The 20,224-nt window shown below is 39.0% G+C and overlaps 1 protein-coding gene and 1 pseudogene across 2 annotated transcripts in view; one reads left to right on the forward strand and one right to left on the reverse strand.

Annotated features, from left to right (window-relative positions):
* The window catches only part of LOC115430292 (endoplasmic reticulum mannosyl-oligosaccharide 1,2-alpha-mannosidase-like), a 54,245-nt gene that overhangs the window by 27,056 nt on the left and 6,965 nt on the right, over window positions 1-20,224 (reverse strand). For both annotated transcript variants that reach the window (XM_030150233.1, XM_030150234.1), the window contains exon 3: window positions 14,253-14,361. In XM_030150233.1, coding sequence (XP_030006093.1) covers window positions 14,253-14,361 — 109 coding nt within the window. The remainder of the gene's footprint in view (window positions 1-14,252; window positions 14,362-20,224) is intronic.
* Window positions 856-9,398, forward strand: LOC115430291 (stonustoxin subunit beta-like; annotated as a pseudogene).

Below are 20,224 nucleotides of genomic sequence, written 5' to 3' on the forward strand. Positions count from 1 at the left end.
TATTATTTAACATTCTTTTATTAAGTGATGTTAGTTCCTTTGTTGGGACTGCACAAAAATAATGTTCTGATGTTAGTTCTGAACTAACAGAATATGAACATTTGAACAGGATCTTAAACTGTAATGTCTGTAAAACATAATTTAAGTTTTAACATCAGAACATTTTGTGACATAGCATTAGATCCTGTTCTGATCAAATAAAAATGTGTTTAGTAGTTGTGCATATTTCTGGTGTAATTCAATTCTTCAAGGAAATAACCATTTAAAAAAAGAAACTCACAAAAAATTGTCTTTTTAACAGTATCATGATATATCGTGATATATCGTATCGTGATTTGTATCATATCGCCAGATTCTTGCCAATACACAGCCCTAGAAGTGAATGGGAGATATTTCTTGCTTTTACGTCGCACCTAACCACAAGTCTACTGATCCAGCAAGAGGCAAGCACACGAGTTACATTTCCTGAAGGAAATGTATGAAAGTCTAGTTTAGAAGCTATTATGTTATTTTACTGGTTCCAACCCACTTTAGATCCTATTGAACTGCGTTCCTGCCTCTAAACTTTTCTGACATTCTTTGCGTTTGTTTCATTAAACTGGTCGAACTGATCTGATATTGGGGAAGTGTTATGCAAGTGTTTGGCTCTGATCCCAGCAGAGGATAAACCTCCCACTTTGACATGAGATGATTGATTAAATCTGTTTGTGGAACCTGTCGGTGCTGGCACGTTGTGTTCCATCCAAAAGGTTAAAGAAAACTTTGCAGATGTGCCATTTGCATGTTGGTGGGCGGAGTCAGACGATTCCTGGTATAAACAGGTGCATTTCATCTGGGTTGTGTCTCACTGTTCTCCAGAAGGACTCCCTGAAGAACCAACTGACAAAACACACCTTCACCAGGTGAGAACACTAGCGCTTCACTCACTTTTACAGGATTATTGAGGACGTGTCCATGTTTTTAACCGTGTGTTTTACTGTGTTGTTTCAAACAGGCTGTAGACATGGATCATATAGAAGTGGCCGCCCTGGGTCGACCTTTCACCCTCGGGATGTTTTATGATGCAAGGAAGGACAAGGTCATCCCAGGTCAGTCTGACAATTTTAACCCTTTAACCCCTGAGTACCGAATGCAGGTAGAGGTTCACATATTAACCCTTTAACCCCTGAGTACTGACTGCAGGTAAAGGTTCACATATTAACCCTTTAAGCCCTGAGTACTGACTGCAGGTAGAGGTTCACATATTAACCCTTTAACCCCTGAGTACTGACTGCAGGTAAAGGTTCCCCTATTAACCCTTTAACCCCTGAGTACTGACTGCAGGTAGAGGTTCATATAGTAACCCTTTAACCCCTGAGTACTGACTGCAGGTAAAGGTTTACATATTAACCCTTTAACCCCTGAGTACTGACTGCAGGTAAAGGTTCACATATTAACCCTTTAAGCCCTGAGTACTGACTGCAGGTAAAGGTTCACATATTAACCCTTTAAGCCCTGAGTACTGACTGCAGGTAGAGGTTCACATATTAACCCTTTAACCCCTGAGTACTGACTGCAGGTAAAGGTTCCCCTATTAACCCTTTAACCCCTGAGTACTGACTGCAGGTAGAGGTTCATATAGTAACCCTTTAACCCCTGAGTACTGACTGCAGGTAAAGGTTTACATATTAACCCTTTAACCCCTGAGTACTGACTGCAGGTAAAGGTTCACATATTAACCCTTTAACCCCTGAGTACTGACTGCAGGTAGAGATTCACATATTAACCCTTTAACCCCTGAGTACTGACTGCAGGTAAAGGTTTACAAATTAACCCTGAACTGGAACTGGAACACACTGAACAACAACAAGGATTTGAATTTGGTCCCAGTAGGTTTAGTTTTGGTTCTTTTTTTCTAAATCAGTCCAGCTGCTTTTGACACCTGTAGAAGCCAATAACCTAATGGCTACCCATAACGTAAAATATTTGCCATTTTTAAAATGTAATAGGCCAATAACATAATAACTGGCCAATAATGTAATAAAAGTCCTGAACTGATAACGTAATAACTTTTGGCCAATAATGTAATAATTTATTACAGTATCAATAGGTTATTACGTTATTGGCCTGGTAAAAAAAAATTCTTTGCAAATGTAATAACTGAGCCAATAACATAATAATATATTAATATAACTGTGTTTACGTTTCATTTATTAGATAGAACTGTGATAAAATTCCTCTTCCTCTCTCTCTCCATGTATTGGTCTATTTAAATTGGTCAGTTTTTAGTGAAAATCCGTAAGCAAAAGGAAGTTACTAGCAATGGTACCATGGCAACACCCACCTTGTCATCAATCATCATGACACAGCAAGTTGAATATGGGTGCTTCTATGAAACTGGTCCTAAAAGCAGGACAGAGGGGCTAAACATTCAAACCAGATGTAGACTAATGTTATGAAGCAAAATTGGAAGCACTTTGGGTCTATTTAAAAAATAGATATTCACTGAGATAAAATAAATTATTTTTCAGATAAATACATTTTTGATGCATGCATACAAAAATCCATGTAACCTGGTAAAAAGGACATGAAAATTATGCGCTATTATTTTTTAAATATCTTTATTTTCTTACATGTACATTTTGAGAATCGAACTAAATATGCAAGGCAGAGCGTTTCATAAAAATGACCACTGTTGCAAAATCACTTGTGATTTACATGTGGGTCATTCCATATAATTTCATCAAGTGGTCCCCACCTGACCCTCTCAGATTTTTCTAAATTTTTACATACCTCTAGTACATTATATATGATGGAAAAATCCAAAATTACAAAGCTTATTTGTAAATGGTTCCAACGTTATGACCATTTGAAGTTGGTAGGGGGTACCCTGAAATTGCAACCAAAATTAAGACTTGAAATTTTCGGCCATTTTCAGGCTTCTATAACTTCTGAACAACAAGAGCTAGAGGTCTGAAATTTTCAGAATCATTTCACAGGAATCTATAGTCCTAAGAAATGTGAAAATATTTACTTAAAATTTATAATTGCATGTTACAGAGAATGACAAAGTTGAGATTTTATCCATCGCAAACTTCTAAAATGCTACATTTGGCCACTCATTACACAAAAACTAATCATCATATTCATTAGAAATTTTATGTGCTATATCTTGGCTACTTAGGGAATGGATCTGTGTAAAATCAAGGTCCTATGTTATGTTATGTATGATATATTAACAGCTTAAATTCAAAAATATCTGTCCGACCTTCAGATTCAAAGGTCAATATCAGCATGTAGGATAGGTAGTATCACAAAATAAAAGACACCATGTGAAAGTACAGGAATTGCCCTAAATTTTGACACCAAGCACAACTTGCTTTTATAAATCCTTCTATGTTAAATGTTCAAATTAAATATGGACGTTTTTGCCCCCATATTTTAGCCATATAACAGAAAATTTTGTGATTTTTGAGTGTTCAAATGTATGCATTGCAAAGTCAAGAAGATACTATTAAGTACTTAGAAATTTTCAAGAATAGTTTGCAAAGTTGGTTCAATTATGTCTTTTCAGAAATTTTTTAAACAGTTCAGAAACCTCCTTTTCTGCATCCTGGCTAAGTTTATACTGACGACCCATTGTGGTCGTCAAGTCCGTAATTTGAGTAAGGATATGGTCTGTTGGCACCCAACACTGGTCCTTCCTTTTGGGCCAAGAAAATGATCTGGCAGGGCCTTTTGGTTTCATGAAGTCTTGGAAAACATCTGCCTGCTCTGTTGACACTTGCACAACATTTCCCAAGTACCAGTAATTATCATAAACAGCTGCAACATGCTGGCAAGGATGCAGATCATGCTGCAACAAATCTGCCTCAGTTTCTTCAGGCACAAGGTCATTCCCTCTAACAACAGTTGATGTATTTTCACCAGAGATCCTGCTAATTCTGAGTTCGCTGGTGTTAACTGGAATAAAGCTGTGGTGGCTTCTTGTGCCAGATATTGTTTTACTCATTTCAAAATGTTCTGTAAGTTTTGTATGATTCACATGCACATCACTGCCTGGAACATAAAAGACTGATACCAGAGACATTTGATTCTGCCCAGTCAAATAGCTGTTTTGGTGTGAGGATGTGACTTGTGACAGTCTGCTGCAAACTAGCTCTTGTTGTGAGTCGTTTAATAGTAACTCCTATACCATCACACACACTTTTGCCATGGCTGATGGCCAAAAAAATACCATTTGGCTGACAGACCAAAATCCTGATCATGCCAGCACAAGTTGGAAAAATTCTTATAGTTCTTGTATTGGCTTGCAGCACCATCACTAAAATATTTCATATGACGAACTTGAGGCAGTACCTTTTTGATGTGCTCAACAATAGTTTTTAAGAAAGTATGAACCGTGACTGTGTTGTGTTGCATGCAGTCACTGATCAAACAGAGAGACGTGCAGGAGAGTTCTCCATTTTTCTTGTGACACACTCCACATGGATGCAGTGTTACTTGTCTGTTTTCCCAGTAAAAGCCCTGAATGGAGCATTGTGTGGTTTTCCAAGAACTTTGTGGTTACAAAGATCTAATGTGGTTATAATGTGGGTATTTCAGTAAAACAATATTAAAACAATGTTGTGAACTATTATCACTATTATACATTATACTGTTATGTAGATGCTAAAATATGAGGGCGAAAACGTCCACATTTAATTTGAACATTTAACATAGAAGGATTTATAAAAGCAAGTTGTGCTTGGTGTTAAAATTTAGGGCAATTCCTGTACTTTCACATGCTATCTTTTATTTTGTGATACTACCTATCCCACATGCTGATACTGAACTTTGAATCCGAAGGTCAGACAGATATTTTTGATTTTCAGCTGTTCATACATCATACATAACATAACATAGCACTTTTATTTTACACAGATCCATTCCCTAGGTAGCCAAGATATAGCACATAAAATTTCTAATGAATATGATGATTAGTTTGTGTGTAATGGGTGGCCAAATGTAGCATTTTAGAAGTTCGCGATGGATAAAATCTCAACTTTGTCATTCTCTGTAACATGCAATTATAAATTTTAAGTAAATATTTTCACGTTTCTTAGGACTATAGATTCCTGTGAAATGATTCTGAAAATTTCAGTCCTCTAGCTCTTGTTGTTCACAAGTTATAGAAGCCTGAAAATAGCTGAAAATTTCAAGTCTTAATTTGGTCGCAATTTTAGGATACCCCCTACCTACTTCAAATGGTCATAACTTTGGAAATATTTACAATTAAGCCTTGAAATTTTGGATTTTCCCATCATATACAATGTTTTATAAGTATGTAAAAATTTAGAAAAATCTGAGAGGGTCAGGTGGGAAATTTTTTAAAAATCTGTTGATTTCATATAGAATGACCCATGTGTTTAAATGGGCAGGTTCCACATGTAACGCAAATGGACACGATGGGTTGCACAAGAAATCTGGAATGAGACTGAGATTCATGAAAAACCCTGGGTAGGATTAGAAAAACCACTAGGATCGACACATTTAACACAGTGTCTTTATTTAGAGTCTATAGAAGACCATTTACACGCATGTTTTCAGATCAAAAATGACACCTAGGTAGCTCTTCATGTCCCAGTTTGGGTCCCAATATTTTATTAAAAATTAATTAATTTTGGGATTTTTTTGCATTTATCTGAGGTCATCATTAGGTACATCTTGGGGGAAATATTTTTACATTTCTCTTTTATTATTGGGTCTAAAAGGCTGGAAAAGTGCCAGATACCAAAATAAACCCAGTTTCAAAGAAGCACCCATGTGTAAATGATAAACTGAGGAAAACAGTAAAAAAAACAAACAACAAAAAAAAAAACCCAAACTATCTATTTTTATAGTCAGTCTCACTCACTGCTCTCTGTTCTATCCCCCATTCCACAGGGGGCGGGGCTTGAACTGAACATGCTCAGATGTCTATGGAAAGAACAAGGTCTATTCTATCAGTGCAATTGGAAATCTTTCATTTGTGAATGCAAATAATGTAAATAATATTTTGAGGGAAAAGCTCAGTTTTTTGATTAAAGTAGTAAATGAATGTAAATGAACCTGGATATTTTCTGAGATTGTAGTGGGAGAAGAAAACCACAGCACCACAGCAAAACCACAGTTCGACTTACTGTACTGAGACATTGTGTCTTCCGTTTCCTTCAGGACTGACGCTGTGGGACAAAAAAACTCTTAAAGACTTCACGACTGTCAAATCCCAGAACAGCAGCAGCTATCACGTCATGACCTCTGACACCATCGACTCTAAATCTTCTCTCCTGGATGTTCAAGCCGGTCTGAAGGCCAGTTTCTTGGGTGGTTTGATCGAAGTTGAAGGTTCTGCCAAGTTTCTGAAAGACCACAAGCAATTCAAGAACCAGAGCCGAGTTACCCTTCAGTACCACGCCACCACCCACTTTGAGCAGCTGACCATGACCCACGAAGAAGCCATGAACAATGTGGTAGACAGATTCGCTGAAAAAGGTTCCGCAACTCATGTGGTTACCGGCATCCTGTACGGCGCCAACGCCTTCTTTGTATTCGACAGCCAAAACGTAAACACCAGCAGCATTCAGGAAGTCGAGGTCGGCATGAAAGCAATGGTGAACAAGATCCCATCCTTCAGCGTTGAAGGACACGTCAGTATGCGCCTGAACGAAAACGAACAAGCTCTGGCCGAAAACATGTCCTGCAAGTTCTACGGTGACTTCATTCTTGAGAGCAACCCTGCAAACTTTAAAGATGCAGTGAAGACCTATGTGGAGCTGCCCAAGCTGTTGGAAGATGACGGGTACAAATCTGTCCCCCTGAAGGTCTGGCTGATGCCACTGGAGAAGTTCAACCTAAAAGCTGTTGAGCTGAGGGGTGAGATCAGCTCCAGACTCCTGTGGAAAGCCGAAAACACTCTGGAGAGTCTGAAGGAAATCAGAATGAGGTGCAACGACTCGATGGCCGAGAGAGTGGTCGGGAAACTCCCTCAACTTGAGAAAACTTTGAGCAGTTTCCAAAAACTATGCCGTGAGTACACCATGAGCATTCAAGGCACCATGGAAAAGAAGTTTCCTGCCATCCGAGAGGGTCTAGAAGATGATGCTGATGTGGAAAAACTGTTGGACAACAGAGGAAAGTCCCCATTCAGCGATGAAAACTTAAGAAAGTGGTTGGAAAATAAAGAGAACGAAATCACTGTCATTCAGTCATGCGTGGATATCATCAACGGACCCAACGTGAAGATTGCAACCAACCACCTGGAGTTGGACCGAGAGGCCGTGGCTGCAGATGTGGACCACGCCCTGTGCTTTGTCTTCACCTCAGTCCAACAGGATGACCCCTACCTCCACACCATGGCCGACAACCTCAAATGGCAGGAAGCAGATCCTGCCGAAACCGGTCCGCTTTCACAGAACCAGTGGTACTCGTCCCAGGAAGTGAGGAGCGCAATCAGGACAAAAGCTGAAGAGTTCAGAGATCTGGCGAAACGGCTGCGATCCACCAGCAGAGTCAAGTTCTTGATCACCGTCATAGAGAACCCCAAATACAAAGGAGCCACCGTCTACCACTACAAAGAAGGAAACCTGGTCAGCGAGGACTTCACCAGACCGGATCCGCCCAAGGTGACGGCAACCACCGACAGAAAGGACTTCATCTGGTGTAAGTGACGGATGACTGAACGATGAATGAGCACCACGTGAATGAGTTTATAACTACCGTAAAAATCTGAGATAGATCATTATGACAATCAGATGTGATGCATTTACAGGCACTTCGGAAATAGGATAATCCATAAACTCTGGTTTAGACTTCTTGGTAGTTATTCTCAGTTCAACTGGACTTCTTTAGTTCTTTTTAGTGATGTGTCAGTCGCAAATGAAACGGCTCCGAGAGCCGGCTCTTTGACGTGAACGACGGGAGCTGGCTCCTGATTGGGAGCTGCTCTGATGTTTTCAAAAGAACTAAACTAGTCCAGTTGAACCGACAAGAATGATGACCTGGACAAACGAGAACCTACAGACACTTGGTTTAGATGTTTCAGTCTGTCATTGGCTTTAATATAATCAGATTACTCCGGTTAACTGATTAAACAGATCAGATTAGACTGTTTGCATGATCAATAATAATTGTCTTCAGCTCATCGTGTTCAGTTTTGTTCATTTCATTAAATTTTTTTCATTTTTTCATTATTTTATTCCATTTCTGTTCATTTTTTTCATTATTTCAGAAAATTTTGTTCAGTTTTGCTCATTTTATTCATAACTTTATTCAAATTTTCTTTGGTTTTGTTCATTATTTCATTACTTTATTCCTTTTTTGTTCAGTTTTATTCATTTTATTCATTATTTTATTAAATTTTTGTTCAATTTTGTTCATTTTATTCACTATTTTTTTAAAAAAAAGTGCTCAGTTTTGTTATTTTTTTCATTATTTTGTTTCATTTTTAATCAGTTTTGCTCATTTTATTCATTACTATATTCAATTTTTCTTTGGTTTTCATTATTTCATTACTTTATTCACCTTTCATTTGGTTTTGCTCATTTTATTCATTATTTCATTCCATTTCTGTTGTTTTTTTTTGTTCCTTTTGTCATTATTATTTTTCTTGGCTTTTTTCAGTTTTGTGGATGTAAACAGGGTCAGGGTGCTGTTGGGGGTCAGAGGTCACAGTTGTGGACACTGATAACAGGTTGTGGTGCTGTTGGGGGTCAGAGGTCACAGTTGTGGACACTGATAACAGGTTGTGTTGTTGTTTCTCCGTCAGATGCCTGTGATCTCACCCTGGACCCGAACTCGGCTCATAAGAATCTCCGTCTGTCCAATGGGAACAAGACGGCGACATTTGGAGGCGAGAATTCGTATTCTCAACACCCCGACAGGTTTACAGGACCTGTATATCAGGTCATGTGCAAGGAGGGGCTTAGCGGGCGCCATTACTGGGAGGTGGACTGGAGCAACAGCAACAATGACAACGTCGGCGTCGGTGTGACGTATAAAAGCCTGAGCAGAAGTGGCGGCTACCTCGGCTACGATCCAAGTCCTGGTACTTCGGCAACAGGTATGGGTCGTACTTCGGCATTCACAAAGAAGAGCAGAGCGTGTCCGTTCCTTCTGGCGGCCTCAGTCGCATCGGTGTGTTCCTGGACTGGCCTGCGGGGACGCTGTCCTTCTACAAAGTGTCCTTCAACACCCTCACCCACCTCCACACCTTCCACGACAACTTCACTGAGCCTCTGTTCACTGCCTTCTGGAACAACACAGGCTCCACCTACGTCACCCTCTGCCCTTTTAACTAAACGTACACTTTCATTTGGTGTTTTTCGCTGCAGAAAAGCATCACAGAAGTGGGCGTGGTTAAAATGGCTAGAGTTTAGACCGCCGCTGATTCAGATTTAGATGGTTTTTAGCTTATCTGATGATAAGACATGAGCTGTTGTAGAGGGGCCGCCTTCATCACTGTCTTTGGTGGCGTCTTCGTCACCGTCTTCCTCACCTTCTTCCTCACCGTCTTCATAACCGTCTTTGTTACCGTCTTCCTTACCATCTTCCTCATTGTCTTCCTCACCTTCTTACTCACCGTCTTCATCACCGTATTCCTCACCATCTTCCTTACAGTCTTCCTCACCATCTTTGTCACCATCTTCCTTACTGTCTTCGTCATCGTCTTCCTTACCGTCTTTGTCACCTTCTTCCTCACCGTCTTTGTTACCGTCTTTGTCACCTTCTTCCTCACCGTCTTTGTTACCGTCTTTGTCACCTTCTTCCTCACCATCTTCGTCACAGTCTTCGTCACCGTCTTCCTCTCCGTCTTTGTCACCGTCTTCCTCACTGTCTTTGTCACCATCTTCCTTACTGTCTTAGTCACCTTCTTCATCACCATCTTTGTCACCTTCTTCCCCTCCGTCTTCGTCACCGTCTTCATCACCGTCTTCCCTACCTTCTTTGTCACTGTCTTCCTCACCATCTTTGTAATCTTTGTCTTCATTAACAATTTCTTCAAACATCTTCTCTCCAAAACTACTTAGTCTGAAATTTTGTTTCTTAACCCTATAATGCCAAATGTATCATATTTGACAAATGAGTTTTGAAGCCCTCTACATAATCAGTGTGATATTTTTTGTCTTTGAAAACCTGATGTATACAATTAGATACATGTAATACAAAGATAATCCACCAGTGGGAGGAGTTCATTCACCAGAGGCCTTTCCAATGACACTACAAGACTGTCATTAATGAGGAAGGAGGAAGAACTGTGACCATTTAGAAAAGGAATTAACAATTTATTAGACATGTGCATGTTCTATTATGTTTTTGTTTGTTCTTTGAAACCGGAGCCTTCATTGGGCCTTCTGAACAAGAAGGACCAATAAAGGCTCCAGTTTCAAAGAACTGGAATTTTCTGCCAATGATTTAATGGTTCAGTCTTTACAGGGTTAAAAACAGAACCATGTCAGTGAAGTAACATCTGAAAACTCCATAATCTGAGTTTCATAGACGTTTAACCAATTATGATTCTGTGTAAAACTTCCTCCTCACAAAATCATTTTTTAGAACTAATAATAAATTGTCAGATCTTCTACTTTTAATATTCGGAAATGTCTTACTTTGAATTTAATCTGTTTGAACCTTTTTGGAGTTTCTCATGGATCTGATTGTTTTTTCCTTTTCTCTTCAGTCATTATGGTTTATTAAATGCAGGTCAAGACAAAACTAAAAATAAACATAAAGTTCCATGTACCGCTCAGGATGAATGAACATGTGGCCAGAGAAGACTTTATTCACTGTCAGAGTCATTTAGAAGAAGACGACGATGAATGTCAAATCTAAATATTCAATAAAAGCAGACCTGAGTTGAAAATCCGTGTATCATTCGTTCTTTTCACACTCAATTAAGACTGCGCAGTCAGAAAAAATGACTCCTTAATTCATTATTCATGTACAAATTAAAAATCAAAAAAGTTGTTTTTCATTATTTTTGATTGAATGCACAAATTAAAAATCGGAAATAAGCAAATGGACTAAATGTCGAGTTTCATGTTGACATTTTTGATATCCGATTTGGTATGACCCGGAAGTTACTGACTTCGTGTGATCATTAAAATACTAATGTGACTCCTCCGTCCCCCACACTTTATTTCTTTTTCTTATTTTATATTATTTTATTTTATTTATTGTATTATTTATATTGGAGATATGATACATATATTATTTATTTTATTATTATTTTATTCTTTATATATTTTATCTTTTTTTTTTTTTTTTTCAGTTGTCATGTCGTCCTCCTCCTTTTCCACCAAACAGGTTCCTGGGCTGGTTCGGAGCCAGTGCCCGACTTAGTACTGGTTCTTTGTGTTTCCACCGCTTAAGCACCGGTTAAATTGGTTTCAAACAGGTTTCAGGCAGGCAACAACTTTGAGCTGGGCTAAACAAGGGCCAGACGAGAACTAATGACACGACCCCCCTGCATCATTGGTGGGCAGGGGTGACCAGAGAGGAACAGCGAAAGCTAAGAACTGTCATTTTTAAAACTACAACCAGTGGGTTATTAGTTTAGTTTTTAGAAAAAGAGTAACAGACGGCAAAAACAAGCATCAGTGGACAGAGGAGGAGACCTGATGCTTTCTTACACTGTGGGCTCCATCAAAAGTCCAAGACCAGTTGGAGGGAGCCTCTGGCACAAAGCCGGTGTTTGATAGAATATAAAGAGAGATGTATACGACCGGACCTGGACCAGCTTCTAATCAAACTAAAGAAGTTAAAGAAGAAGTACAAAAGAAAAGATAGCTTGGACGCAGCGGACGACCGAAAAGAATCCCACATTTGGACCTGTTGGACTGGGTTTTAGGGGACCAGTGAATTCGACTACTGGTGCACTGAACTCAGACACAGCAGACACGGACCGGAGGCTTTGGATTGTGGATGAGCCCGTGGTTCAAACAGAGAGAAACGAAACTGGTATTTTTTGTTTCTCAAACACAAGATTAATATCTCACTAAAAGATGACTCTAGAGATTAAAACGAGCTGCAAACGCTAGGAATGTTAAAACGCTAGCTACTGGTATGCTAACAATAACATTTCAGTGTTGTCCCCGTAATGTTTTTTTTAACCTGACACCACCCACCCTCTTTGGAGGACAACTTTATTTTTAATTACAGCTTGTGTTTAAGTAACAAATTCAAACTATATTCTCATGTTCATCCATTCCTTGCTTGTATACGTAGAGGGAGGGCTCACATAGATGAAAGTGTACACAGACAAGACGAGACAAGACAGTGGGACAAAGCCAGCTAAGTGGTTACTGTTGAAAACATAACCAAACATGTAAAAGATATGACAACAAGACAAGACAAAAACAGATACTGATAACATATTCATCATTATACACTGGTTTGTGTGTGTGTGTGTGTGTGTGTGTGTGTGTGTGTGTGAGGAGAGGGGACAAACACAGAGGGGCTCTACTGCTGGGTGTTGGTGTTGGGAATTAGTGTCATTATAAGACATAGAGTTATTGATACAAGGCTGATTCTGGATCATCTGTGTGATTTTACGTCAACATTTAGTATAACATGGTCTCACTTAGAATGTCAGCAAAGGTAAAAACAGAAATGATATTTGATTTTATGCAGGAAAGATGCCAAAACAGCCATGTTGAGTAAAGGTGAACTCATGCTGATAGTATGTGAAACATTTTATCATTTTCAGTATGTCAGGGGTGTCAAACGTGCGGCCCGTGGGCCAAAACCGGCCTGCCTTTGTTTCCAATTTGGCCTGAGGGATGAATTATCAAAGTCCAAAAATTACACTGAAGATATCAACAGTGAAGGATGTCAAACTCGTTTTAGTTCAGGTTCCACATAGAACAGTATGATCTAAAGTAAAATAATAGACTAATAACATATAAATAATGACAACTACATATTTTGTTCTTGGTTTAATGTGGAAAAGAATACCATTACACTATGACAATATTTATATTTATAAAACTATACTTTAAGAATAAAATGTGAATAATCTGAACAAATATGAATAACCTGAAAAGTCTAAAGAAAATGTCGTGCAATTTTAACAATGTTCTGCCCGTTACTAAATGTTTTATGCATTTGTAGATAATAAATATGCTAAAAACTTAAAGGCTGTTTTTTCTTTTTTACTAAAACACACTATTTTAAGCATATATTATTTATAATAATGATGATTAAGGGCCAGATATTGAAAGTTAAAGGTGTGGGAGACTTTCGTGACCAATTTTTCATCAGATCTGTAAAACCTCCATCATATTCTCAGTATCATGAATCTGTAGGTCTTTCTGTGATTACTCGCCTGAATCTCTTGCATTGCGGTGAACAATTTCGAAGTGCCATCCACCATAAACATACCATTTGTTTACAAACTGAGCTGGGAGGTCACTCGGCCATCTGCGGAATTTTGTCACGGTGCGCGTTGTGGGAAACAAAGGCCACCTTACAGCGGCAGCTGGAACAGACGCGGAAATGGCAGGAGCTCCCTTCCCTCTATGCATATTCCTACAGCCATTTCCGCATTTCAGCCTTTTCCTTGTCGTGTTTATTTCATTCATATAATACCATATGGTTGTGCTGCCGCTGCCAGGTAGCTACGCAAACCTCCCTTTCCAACAATGCACATCGCAACAGAATTCCGAAGATGCCCGAATGACCTCCCGGCTCGGTTTGTAAACACATGGTATGTTTATGGTGGATGACACTTTGAAATTGTTCACCATAATGCAAGAGATTCAGGTGAGTAATGACAGAATGACTTACAGATTCGTGATACTTAGGCTATGACTGAGGTTTTACAGATCTGATGACAAATTGGTCACGAAAGTCTCCCGCACCTTTAAATTCTTCCTGAAAACAAATGTGCAAAAGAATTGGCAAAACGAACATTTTCTGACACTTTTATTGTAAAGAAAACATGAAGACACCTAAGCGGCCTGTTATTATGTCAGTCTTAAAAGGGTTCAATTACGCTGACATAAGTCAAAGAAGTATTTCCAACAGTATAAAACACCTAAAAGAGTACATGTGTGTGAATACGTCCTCAAACATAAATACATGTGGAAGCAGCGGGTGAGTTTAATCACACAGAAACTAATCCCAACCATCACAGCTCCTCGTGTTTATTTTTAACATCGCCAACAGAGAAACACCATCAGGTTCAATACGTCCAGCACCACTAGTGTTAATGGCAGCAGGTTGAATGTGTGGTTTAGAATGTGGGCATTACTTACCTCTCCACTGCTCTGAGATGCTGGGGAAGGAGATCAGTCCAAATATGAGCAGCAGAGCCAGAAGGAACAAAATGAGGCTTCGCTGGAGCCGAGACAGCTGCTTCCATTTCTGCAGGGAGACAGACAAAAAGCATTAAGAACACCGGAAACACATCCAACAACTCCGAATTAAAGCATTGGCGGGGTCGAGCCGACAGAAGACAGAATATCCTGCAAATCCATTAACACGTCCGAATTAAAGGAAAAGCAGGACGGTCTCGCCTGATGAAACTGAAAGATGATGTAAAAACAGGCCAAATTAAAAACCAGATGGGACACAACTCAACTTCACAACCCAAGAAATAAACGATCATGTTACCCTGAGCGAAGTGGACATAGTTCTGCCTGATGCTCACAGTCATGGATCACAAATAAACAGTGTAAGCAGCAGCAGAATGAGGAGCAGAGGCTGGTTCATCTCAGGAGACGTGAGCTCAGAGGAGACACCTGTGCAACACCTCGAAACTGTTGAGCCATCACCTCCAACTCACAGCAGGCTTCATCTCAGGGGACGTTTGCATTTTACTCTGCTGAGGTTCATTCAACATAACATACCATTTATCTACTGGAAAACTAGTCTGTGCAGAGCTTTTATGCAGGCTGAGAAATCAAACATTCACTCTATATCAGACAGACTGTTTTTTTTTTTGTTTTTTTTTATGTAAGTCGATGAGGACTGCTTCAAATTCCACACAGGAAAAAAGCAACAGGAAAACCATTTTAGCATTGTTTTTTATTTCTGAGGCAAAAACAATAACCAAAGCTGAACGATGAGGCCGAAATTGTTATGATAACACATTACATAATGACAGTTATAGATGCCATGTCATTATTTCCTTCCAGTTTGAAAGCTGTTTTTTTTTTTTTTGTCAATGTTAATTTTTTCCAAGTCTCTCCAAACTGTTGTGGGAAATTTCTTGTGGTACTGATGAAGGTAAGAAATAAAGTTGCTGAGACATCAACCGTCTTTTGTGAATTTATTCTGTGCAAAAAAAGAAAACAGTCTGACAGAGTACAAGGTAGTCTGATCAGAGTGACTCAGAAGACTTTTGTTTGTTTTGTTTTTTTGAAGCGGCTATGTCCACAGTAGTGTGGGACTACCTTTCTCATTTGTCCATAGTTTTCTTTGAGCTCAGAGACTCAGTGGATGAAAACCAAACAAATATAAATGCTTCACTTGAGCTGATGTTTATTATGAAAACATTGTGACATATTACCCGTGCTCAGTATTTAACTCTGTACAAACCTGTTCCATCAACACGTGCGAAACCAGTGGTGGCTGGTGGAATTATTTTTTTGGTGGAGCGCAGTTTTGGGATGCACTATAACCACATATCACCATTAGGATACGCCAAAGCAAATGCACCACTATTTTAAAATTAGGGATGTCCTGATCTGGTCTACAGATTGGTATCAGCTGTCGATCTGGCATTTTTTAGAAGATTGGATTTAGTCACGAGAACAGGCCGATCATGACCCGGTTCTGGGGCGGGGGTAAGCACACATCCTGCTCCCTCAAATTAAAGTTTCCGAAGGTAGGGAATAGAAAAATTAGCTGCACAACAGCGGGAGGTTTAGAGGACTTAGTAAAACATCTATAGGTTTCACTTTCATTTTAACATGATGCGCGAGTCGGGTTTTTTTGAACCTGTGGGGTTTTGTGGAATTATTAGACCCAACCCAACCTGCTCCACAAGTAAACTGACATTTTTTTGACCCACCCAAACCTGAACCGCAAGTAACCTGCTGATATGCGCATCACTAACTTACGGCACAGAACACACCCCCATACAATCCCTGGATGGACCTGTCCATAGACCAGCTACAGCAGCGGCAAATGTACGGTCCGCTAACGGTTCAAATTTGGCTCACTGCATGAAATTGGAAAATGCAAAAATTATAATAAAGTTATTAAGAGTCAAACATATCATAGTTGTTTTACTTCAGGTTCCACAATCAGCCCAATTGTGATCTCAAATAAAATAATACTACAATAAACCTATAAGTAATGACTCTAAATTTAAATAAAAATGTTACTGTAAAAAGTCGGTATCGGATTGGTATCGACAAAAATTTTAAAAATCGGATCAGATCGGGAGCAAAAAAATCCAGATCGGGACATCATTAGTTAAAATATTAATTTAAATTAAAATAAATACACAGTATGTGTTTTCAGTCATTTATTTTTTTCTATGTAAATTTCTTTGTCTATCCTTCAAAGATGCACATTTTTCTTAGCCTGCCCATCCATCCAGTTTTCTCAGTGTAATTCAGTACTGAGGAAAGAGTCTGGAACTGGGCCGATTGCTGTGAAATATGCACTATCTATTCTATACTGACCAATCACAAGTCTGGGGGGCAGGTGTTTCGCAATGCATCATACCTCTTTTTGTCATGAGTCAAAGTCAGTTCCAAGTCCACAAATCTCTTTACAACAGTTGTTTACTAGATTCAAAAATAAGGGTTGAATTACAGATTACACTCTGTATTCTCAAGTTTCTCTGACAAACATGACAGTAATCATTCACCAAAGTTTCTACTTGACCACCACCAACACCACCACCACCACCACACGCCATGATGGAAACATGCTGAGGTTTGTTGACATTAGGGATCTGGTCATTGCATAATTACACTGCATCCATCTGATCTGTGATTGGTTTACTCGGCACAAGTTAGTCCCGCCTTCATATTTGGATTCAAGCCCTGCGATTCCAGAGGGATTTCTCATTGAAAAAGACAGATGGCTGGCCAGTCTACATTTTTCTTTGACTCTGTTGTTAAAGTCGGGCATGAATAGAATAGAATAGAATAGAATAGAATAAATTTTTACTGTCACAGGAACAATGAAAATCAGTTCAATTTAGCAGCAAAACACTAAGTGCAAAAGGGACTGTATAAGAAAAATATCAGAGTATTAAGAAAAAGTAGGACTGTGGAAAGGCTTCAGAATAAAATATTAATACACATGTGCTACTAAAGTACTACTAGAACTTCTGAAATGAACAAAATATACAAAAAGGAATATACAAAGCTAACCCTATACTACAGATGAGAGTTATATACAAGGAATAGGATAAATACAGGTAGTATTAAGGTGCATGTGTCTTCCACTGATAGTATGGTCAATGCATTTAGACCAGGGGTGAAGGTAGTACGAGTAGATCACATGGCATTGAAAAAATAGAAAATCAGCATTTGGGTTAAAACATGTCACTGATACCACTTGCAGCGGGAATCAATCCCGTGCTTTTCTGCACCAAAATCCACTGTATTATCCACTGAACTATTCAGCCGCTCAGTCCCAGTCAGTAGTATTACTTACAGACCTATCCACGGATTCCATTTCTGAGGAAGGTCTTGATTCTTTTCGGGATGTGATGTTTACTCCTGTGGGTAGGGCTTGGGTGAGTTTTTTTTGTGCCTCGAGGCTCTCCTATCTCCTGCACCATCTACAGTGTAATGGAAAATTTATTGTACTCTGTGACTAACAATCGTAGCTTTGTGTCCAGGCGTGACTGACCATTGTAGCTTTGTTTCAAGGTAGAATATGATGTTCCAGTAACTTCCAGTAATTTTCTAATTTAGTAAGTTTTGTAACACTTGTGTGAACTCTGAAAAGCGTAAGTTTCCAGAATCCTCAGATAACCTCCTGATGTGCATAAGTTTCATAAGTATCTCCTCTTGCAACATCAGAGAAATTCACAAAGACAGCTCTGAGTCTGAACATGTCTGACAGTAAATTGAGATTTACACGGAAAGGTCCTCTGAGGACCTGTAGATCATGATCAGACTTGACGAGCCACAGGTACAGAGAAGTGATCATCTCCCTGCTGTAAAGCTGCTGTTATAGATGAAATGTGCTTTGACATACTGCAGAAATAAAAGGTTATAAGATTAGTCGATGGGGTGTCGGTCTGTCGTTTCATATCCTATCGTGAGTAAATTTAGCCATGACAGCAGAAAACACCATTTTACCTCTTGAAACCTGGTGATGAACTCAAGCATGATAAAATAATCAGAATGAAAAAACCTCAGACTGAATATGTATCATTATATGATGAGGAGGAGTGTGGGTAAACAAACAAACAAACAAATAAATGAGAAAGACAGACTCAAAACTCTTCATTTAAATTATTTCCACAATTAATAAAACCATGGCTGAATGTGCCGTTTCCTGCTTTGAACTAAAGAAATCACTTATGAAACTTGTTGGTCATTGTAAATATGGCTGAAACTAAGGACTAATTCAAGTCGACTAATCAGATTGCAAAAGAAAGATTAAAAAAAAAAAAACAACAGAATGGTAACTTTAATGCTGGGGGCTGGTAAAGGTTCATACTGTCTTCCGCATATAATTATTGTAGATAATTCCTTTATCAGACAGGGGTAGTTGTTTGTTTTACCAGCTTTACTAGTTTCAGTGACATCCTGTAGCCTTCGTCAGAAACATCACAATGATGTTGCTGTGATGTATCTTATAGGCTGTTCAGGAGGGTTGGCCAGACAGCGGGGGGGGGTTTACGGCGCATACACCTTATCACACACCTGGGATGCGGTCCTGGAGAAGACGTCCGACAGCAGGGGACGTAAACTCTCCCTGCTGTCTGGTGAACCCTCCTGAACAGCCTATAAGACATGTCACAGCAACATCATTGTGACGCTTCTGACAAAGGCTACAGGAAGTAACTGCAACTAGTAAAGAAGGTAAAACAAACAAATACCCCTGTCTGATAAAGGAATTATCTACAACTAGCGGCATTGTACCCGTGGTGCCATTGTACGATACCATGATAAGTAGAACTTGTCTGCCACCACTATCCATTTGTAAAGTACCATTCAATCATGCATTGTGCAGGTAATAATTTGAGCCAACATGTGAGGCATGAAGGGAAGAGCATGTATTTGTTTGGCCTGTCAAGCATGATTAAATTGATACAGCGGTAGTGAACTGCAGCCTTCACATTGTAGCATTGTCTGCTAGCAGTAGAAATTTCGTGAACATCAGCTCTGAGTCTGAACATGTCTGACTGTAAATGGAGATTTACACGGAAAGGTCCTCTGAGGACCTGTAGATCATGATCAGACTTGACGAGCCACAGGTACAGAGAAGTGATCATCTCCCTGCTGTAAAGCTGCTGTTACAGATGAAATGTGCATTGACATACTGCAGAAATAAAAGGTTATAAAAATAGTCGATGGGGTGTCGGTCTGTGAGCATAAACACTTCCGAAAATGGAGTATGGTGGCAGGAATGAAGAATTCAAAGTAGAGAGAGGCTAAAATCGCCCAGCATACCTCACAACATTTGAATACAGACATAAAATTGTGCCTAGTAGATAGTCAGGTAATGTTCCTATTCATTTGGCGAGTTTGGTGGCGATCGGGTCTGTGAAGGCTGAGGAAAAGTGTAAAAAGTAAAATTACATGAAAATGTTTACATTTACAAACTATTCCTTCACAAAAAAATGTGAATAACCTGAAGAGAAATAAGTGCAATTGTACCAATATTCTGTCTGTTATTAAATGTTTTGTGTATTTGTAGATCCACTGTGATCTGTAAGTTGTAATGTACATGTGTAAATGATAAACTGAGGCAGAATATTGTTAAAATTGCACTTATGTTCCTTAAGAAATTTTAGGTTGGTCATGTTATTCAAAATTTTTAAAGGATAGTTTGTAGATGTAAACATTTTTTTAATGTAATTTTACTTTTGGCACTCTAAAACAGAGAAAAGTTTGGATTTTATATTATTTATAGGTTATTACGACCCCACTTGAGATACAAAACTAAGATGAGTTTGACACCCCTGCCTCATAAATATCCTAATTTCAGTTTTTTTCCACGTCTACAGGTATAAAACAGTCGTCCTGTGTGATTCTGAAAAACAGTTGTAAAGAATGTAAGTGGAAACTGAATCCTTAAAAAACCC

The sequence above is a fragment of the Sphaeramia orbicularis genome, chromosome 12 (assembly GCF_902148855.1).
Source record: "Sphaeramia orbicularis chromosome 12, fSphaOr1.1, whole genome shotgun sequence".
NCBI classification, from domain to species: Eukaryota; Metazoa; Chordata; class Actinopteri; order Kurtiformes; family Apogonidae; genus Sphaeramia; species Sphaeramia orbicularis.